The sequence below is a fragment of the Pyxicephalus adspersus genome, chromosome 12, assembly GCF_032062135.1.
Source record: "Pyxicephalus adspersus chromosome 12, UCB_Pads_2.0, whole genome shotgun sequence".
NCBI lineage: Eukaryota > Metazoa > Chordata > Amphibia > Anura > Pyxicephalidae > Pyxicephalus > Pyxicephalus adspersus.
This window is the reverse complement of record NC_092869.1, coordinates 1,517,439-1,523,989: the sequence shown is the minus strand read 5'-3', so window position 1 is coordinate 1,523,989 and position 6,551 is coordinate 1,517,439. Positions and strand designations below refer to the sequence as shown.

At 48.5% G+C, this 6,551-nt stretch overlaps 1 protein-coding gene across 1 annotated transcript in view; it reads left to right on the top strand.

The window, feature by feature from the left end:
* Nucleotides 1-232: 232 nt before the first annotated feature.
* The window catches only part of LOC140341834 (lamin-A-like), a gene marked incomplete at its 3' end in the record, with an annotated part of 21,371 nt that continues 15,052 nt past the window's right edge, over nucleotides 233-6,551 (top strand). The window contains 1 exon segment of the mRNA XM_072427727.1: nucleotides 233-644. Within this exon segment, the coding sequence (XP_072283828.1) occupies nucleotides 298-644 (347 nt within the window).

Here is a 6,551-nt window from a genome sequence, read left to right as displayed (position 1 = left end):
CCGTTGGAGCTTTCAGCAGCACAAGTGTGGGCACCGTGTGACAATATGAAGACCCGGGTTGCAGCTGCTGCAGAGCCTCTTGTGGGGCAGGCGAGATGAGCTGCAGGCGAGATGAGCTGCAGCAGCTGCCAGGGTCAGACAATTTGAATAAAGCAGGCAGGCTGGGAGTTTCCCGTCATCTCTGTGACTCCTCCCAGGGAATTTATTAGCACAGAGCAGCCTCTGACTGTCACAGAGCCCGGAGAGCCTCGCACAGCTCACACCGATCTCTTCTCTGTCCTCCCCGCAGACCCAACCATGGAAACCCCGGGCCAGAGGAGAACTAACCGCGGACACTCGTCCACCCCGCTCTCCCCAACCCGCATCACCCGCCTGCAAGAGAAGGAGGACCTGCAGGAGCTAAACGACCGCCTGGCCGTGTACATTGACAAGGTGCGCTCTCTGGAGTCGGAGAATGCCGGGCTGCGTCTGCGCATCACCGAGTCCGAGGAAGTGGTGAGCCGCGAGGTGTCCGGCATCAAAACTGCCTACGAGACGGAGCTGTCCGATGCCCGCAAGACCCTGGACTCCGTGGCCAAGGAGAGGGCCAGACTGCAGCTGGAGCTGGGAAAGATCCGGGAGGAGCACAACGAGCTGAAAGCGAGGTAAGGACCGTGCCAATCAGCTGCCGGGCACCGCATGCCAAGCCACGAGGCCATGCCGTGCCAACTTCCACCTTATCAGGGTGCTGTTAACTCTTTGCCTTCCTGGTGCTGATATCCGGCTTCACTAGGAAGCTCAAAATGGATAAAAATACTTTCACTTTCCCAGGATAAATTCCTTGACCTCCCTCCAATGAGTCTGCCGCCATTACTCGCCTTATGCAATTTGGCATTTGGCGGTAAATCCTGGCAGATCTCAAAGTAATCTTCCCAGTTGGCCGCTGCGGATGGACCACAAGTCCCAGCATGCAGCTCAAGGCGAGCTGGGACTTGTATCTCCTGGCTGCGTCCTCCTCCTAAACCTTGACGATGTTCAATCCGGATGGATGATGTTTACCCCCCCCCCCCCCTGCAGATGCGGCTGCTGATGGACTACAAATCCCAGCAGGCCTTGCTGGGATTTGTAGTGCTCCAGCTGCTGTGCTGTGTGAGTCACAGTCAAAGCTTTTTAATGCGTCATCCCTTGTCCCCCCCTCCTTGTGTTTTATTTTAGAACGTCGTGTTGCACTTGGCATTACGTCTGCATATTTCTGCAGCTATTTGAAGATCGCGACGCAGAGGCTTCCTCTACCCATGTTGCAGTTTCGGCTTATCAAGCTGCAGAGCCCCCCCCCCATCCCCTAGTAGCCTGGCACAAAATTATCCGGGTGCTGCCCCCCCCCCCCCACCAGCCTGCGTCTCTGCCCGCCTTTCCTGGCACCCAGCGTTCAGCTGCCAAGGAGGAGCGGAGAGTTTGCAATGTTTTGTATTGCTGTGACGTCCTTCGGGCCGGTGGCTTGTTTGGGCTGCGTGGTGCCAGCGCCGCTCGGGTGATAAGGGCACGCCTAGAATGTTTGTCTGTGATAGGGCTAGAAGGTCTTTCAAGGTGCTTAGAAAAAAAGATTGCTATTAATATCTCTGTGTAATGTGACGCGGTGCTCGCACTCTGTAACGGCCGGGCGCATGTGCCAAGATAGGCGCATGTATCGCAGCTCCTGTGCACCGGTATATAGTAAAGCAGTTGTAGATGGAGCTCATTTTGCTGTATTCTGTGCAAGGCGGGCGGGGGGGGTAATAAAGCCACATAAGGGCAACAGGCACCGCGGTCTTACCCGCTGCCTTCTCATTGGTCGAATGAAGCGATTCCCGCTTTTTTATTGCATGGGCCGTGTTTGGCCTAGGAGAAAACACCGCAATTCCCGTATATGGTTTTATGGGAGTCATTTTGGCAGTCAGACGCCGCCAGCTTTGTAGAGTTTCTGCTTTTAATTTTCCGACTGTTCCACTGCATTCCTGGCAAATCCCTCCAATCTTTAATTCTGCCGTCTGGCCTGCAATTACATCAATGTGGTGTCTAAAGGGGCCCGGTGGAACAAAGGCGTAGGCGCTGTGTTTCTCCTCTCCCCCATCATGGTATGCGGTTGGCATTGACCGCAATGTACACACATGTAGGCCACAATTCAGACCTAATTCAAATTTATATATAGACACTTTGCATTGGCTATTATAGGGAGGCCCCTAATTATTGGTGACAGGTCCTCTTTTCAGAATGTGATTATTATTTTTCTGATTGAGGCCCGCCTGTACAATTATTACCCTGTCAGGGTTGCGTCTGTCTGGTATTTTTAGCACCTTTTATTTAAGCTGGGGGAGCGGCTGCTGTGAATTAAGTAAGAATTTGGGAGGATCACTGAGGATGATGATTCAGAGAATCAGGCTCACAGTCATTGTCATTAATCTATCATAAGGCCGCGCCCTGCTCACTCCAAAACACCTCATTCAGGGAACACGCCAACGTGATTCCTCCCGATCAAAAATAAAACCCAGGGAAGAAGTGTTCAGAGGGTGCTAATATAGGTCCTGCTCAACTGCCCCTCCCCCCTTGCTCCTATTCAACTGAATGGGAGCAATTGGGAACCACTTTGCTGCCGGAGGAATGAGAAAGATTCATTAACTTCCTGCAACTTTGAACTACAGCAAACTGCAACCTCAACCGCACTGAGCCGCATGACATGGGACGGCTGGTTGCGGTTCTCACCACTCTGAAAGGGCCCTTGGAAAAGTTTTTAGACTTTAAACTTAGTTTCATGTGTTCCACAAGAGCATATTCAGCAGCTTTTTCACAGTGCTGCTGGTTAGGTGGGATTCTGTACTCCAGTGAAAGTTAGGGGGTGCCCAATATTTGTTTCTATTAGTTCTTTTTATTCTGCGTTACATCTCCTGCTTCATTGTAGGTTTACCAGTCAGGTGTTGAAGAATAAAACAACTCTATATTTTATTTATTCTCAGCAGTCTTTCAGCAAGGGTGCTAATGGCATTTAATGATAGAGATGGCCTCTAGAGGGAGCCCCTACTGGTCTGCAAATAAAATACCAGAACCAAGAATGATATAAAATTGTTCGGCTAAGCACCTTCGTTTCTAACTTATTGTAGCCATGATAACATAAATCCGAATGATTCAGGATGTAGTAACGGTTTCTTCACAGGCGCCAAAATTCTTGGCGGGGAACTTTTGAGCTGCGAATATTTGAATCTTGGCAGCCATGTTGGCAGAGAAAAAGTTTTTCTTTTTGGGCAACCATTTTGGCTCGTGGGTAATACATCATCGTACATGACACTTATCTCCCATGTGACTTAGTAGCTGCATGTGACTTACTGCCTGATTGCAGTTCCGAGGACACCGCTGAGGTCGTAAATCCAAAAGTAAAAACATCACCACGTTATAAATGCAAATGATGGCCCCCAGCGCATCACATAAACTTACGCTTTAAATTTGCATTGGAAATCAGGCCGCTATTTTTAGTGGCTGAGTCGGGAACAGGTGTGGGGTAAAATGCGACGGCGCTATATCCGGATTATGAACCCTCCCCCTCCTGCCATTGTTATTTATGATTCCCACCATATCTGGGATGCTGCTAATGACACTTGATTTTTTTTTTTTTAATGACAGCAAGCTCTGCCCTTTGCCGGTGACCGCATACCATGCACCGAGCATTCTAATAATGAATACTTTGCATTTATCACATTTATGCCCTGGAGATCTTGATGGGGATTTGTCACTTCTTTTCGGGACAGAATTCCTTTCCAACGCTCATGTTGTATTTCTCTATGACAAATGTAACTGCATGCCATTGCACTGAGCACCTAATTACCCCACCTGTACTCCCTGGGGCCCATCCCAGCTTTCACTGGAAAAATGTGAATGCTGCACACCTTTGCACACCTTATCTGGCCAACACGCCCAACTACCTGGGTGTTAAGGGAACATCATGCGTTGTTTGTTGGACGGTAATCTGTGAGTGGCTGACTGAAGAATTTAAAAAATGTTTTTCCTCTATTCTTGTTTTGCTGGTTCATATTTTATTTAAAGTGGCACTCCACCAGATCTTAAAATGAGAAAACCATCACACTCTTTCTATATTCTCATATCCTTGCACGATTCTGCGTTGTTCCCGGGGCTCAAATCACGAACGAAGTCACATGTTCCGCTATGGTAACACACTTGGGGCGAGCACAAAGGGGCGCACACAAAATAAAGAATGTTATTTCACTGTTACAGGACAGTGTTCTCTGTACAGGAAAGTCGGATCATGTGACCATTCCTTCAGGGTCCACCTTCTACTCCCAAAATTCCTGATTGCGTACCCGCGGTTTTATCAAGACTGCCACTCCCACACCCCCGATAAAAGTCTCTTTGTCCAGACCTGGCTGGCAGATAATCTTTAGGACGAGGCCGCTGGGCCTGGCGAGGTGCCCTCAACAATGGCGCCTATTAACCGTGGCCATGCCAAGAAGCAACAAAGAAGTCAGCGATGGGAGGAGGAGGTGAGGGCGATTCATAGAGAAAGGTCAGCGCAGAGGATTGAGGAAGGAGCAGAGTCCTCCAGCAGAGTATTTCAGGAGAGGAGAGTTATAGAGGAAGGAGCGGAGTCCTCCAGCAGAGCAGAGTATTTCAGGAGAGGAGAGGTATAGAGGAAGGAGCGGAGTCCTCCTTGTTTCTGCTGGTTTTCACCTATGTACAAGGTTCAGCATTTTTCCTCCTTCTTGAATTCCTGACATTTTAGTGTCTCTGCATTGCTGTGTAAACACTAAAGCTGCTCCAGGGCCCTTGGCTGTCGCCTGTGGGTGCTCTGACCTGCCAGACTCCTTACTATTCGGCATTTTATGTAAATAGCTGTTCAGTAAAAGTAAACATTCCAGAGAGAAATACATGGCAATGATTTTATTTAAGCCCGGAGTTCAGCTTTAAGGACTGCGGCTCTATACAGAAGGTGTCATGTGACCTCTGAGCGGGATCATAAATCCTCTTCCTGTATTGGACTTTGTGCACATACTACCATTGCACCTCAATCATTCCGCCTGTTTATTGATCAGAGGTCGGAGTTCTGGCCGTGTTCAGTTTTCCCGCCAGGAGTCCATCAGATGAATAACGGTTGTTTCTGATTGCGATAAAACTTTCACTTTTGTTTGGGGCGGCGCTGCCGGTGATTGGTTAGCATTTTATGAATTAAATCTGGAATGTTTCCTTACAATGGCCTTCCCTGCTTTTTACATTAACAACCAGCAAAGGGGAACCCGCAGCCCCCTGGGATTCTCACGTCGCATTTCCCGATGGGCTATGAATTGCTCAGAATTGAGCGTTGGATAGAACAGCAATAATGCATCCAATGCAGAGAATGCAGCGGTCCGTGTCGCAGTGATCTGCTGGCTCAGCATCCCGGTGATATATTCTACAGACACGCCGTACATTCACTTCCTCCTTTCTGCGGCCGATTCTCCCTGGAGGTTGTACAGAAACACCAGATTGTATCAATAGAGGAAGGGAGGGCAAATAATGATTTCCTGAATTGTGCATGGGGGGGTCATGTGATCTGTGCCATGTAAGCGCAGACATGAGCCTGGAGCCAGATCCCGGGCCGCATTCACACATCGATCGCATGTTGGCCAGGGTGTTGTCATTGGATGGTAATGAAATGAAAGGTGGTGATTTTCCCAGGGTGATTCGCCGGGTGTAGGTAGCCTGGGGTGTAGCCATGGCTTTGGCTAAAACCTGGTCAGATTATTCTGTACTACTTGTTCATTCGCTGCGTCGTCTCCTGGCCGGAATGGATAATGGTCTGCAAACAATATCTGTGCAATATATGCTTCGGATTGTGATCATGTGACCCAGAGCGTAAAATAGAAGCGCAATATATTATATGATGTCTCTTTTCACCCCATCAGCTGGCCGACCTTTCAGGGTCACGCTGAGCAGTATTTGTGGGTCCAATCCCAACGACTATGGACGTCTTCCTGACAAATATACAAATGTCACCTTGTAATCAGTCCCCCAGGTGATAATGTTCAGAGCTGAGGGGGAACACAAATCCCGATTTATTCCTGCATAGGTCAGAAAAACAAAAAGTTTATTCGTTTTATTCATTCTTTAGTGTTCTTTTCTTTTCCTTTCCTCTTTTTTTATCTCTCTCCCCCTCTTTTTTCCTTCTTTTTATCTTTTTCTCCCTCATGTGCGCCACCTTCTTCCCCAATTTCTCCACATTCCCCCCATTTTCTCCACCTTCCCCCATCTTCTCCCTCAATTTCTCCGCCTTCTCTTTATCTTTCACCTTCTTTACATTCTCCATCTTATTAGTTTTTCCTAATTACTCCTCCTCCTCATTCTTATTCCTTTATCTCTGTCTCCTTTTCCACCTTCCCTATGTTTTCCAACTTCTTTACATTCCCCATATTCACCACTTTATACCACTTTCTTCTCCACTTTCCTCTCATCTTCCCCACCTTCTCCACTTACCCCCATCTTGCCCACCTTCATAACTTTTCCCCATCTACTTCACCCTCCCCACTTTCCCCATCTTCTCCACTTCCCCCCCC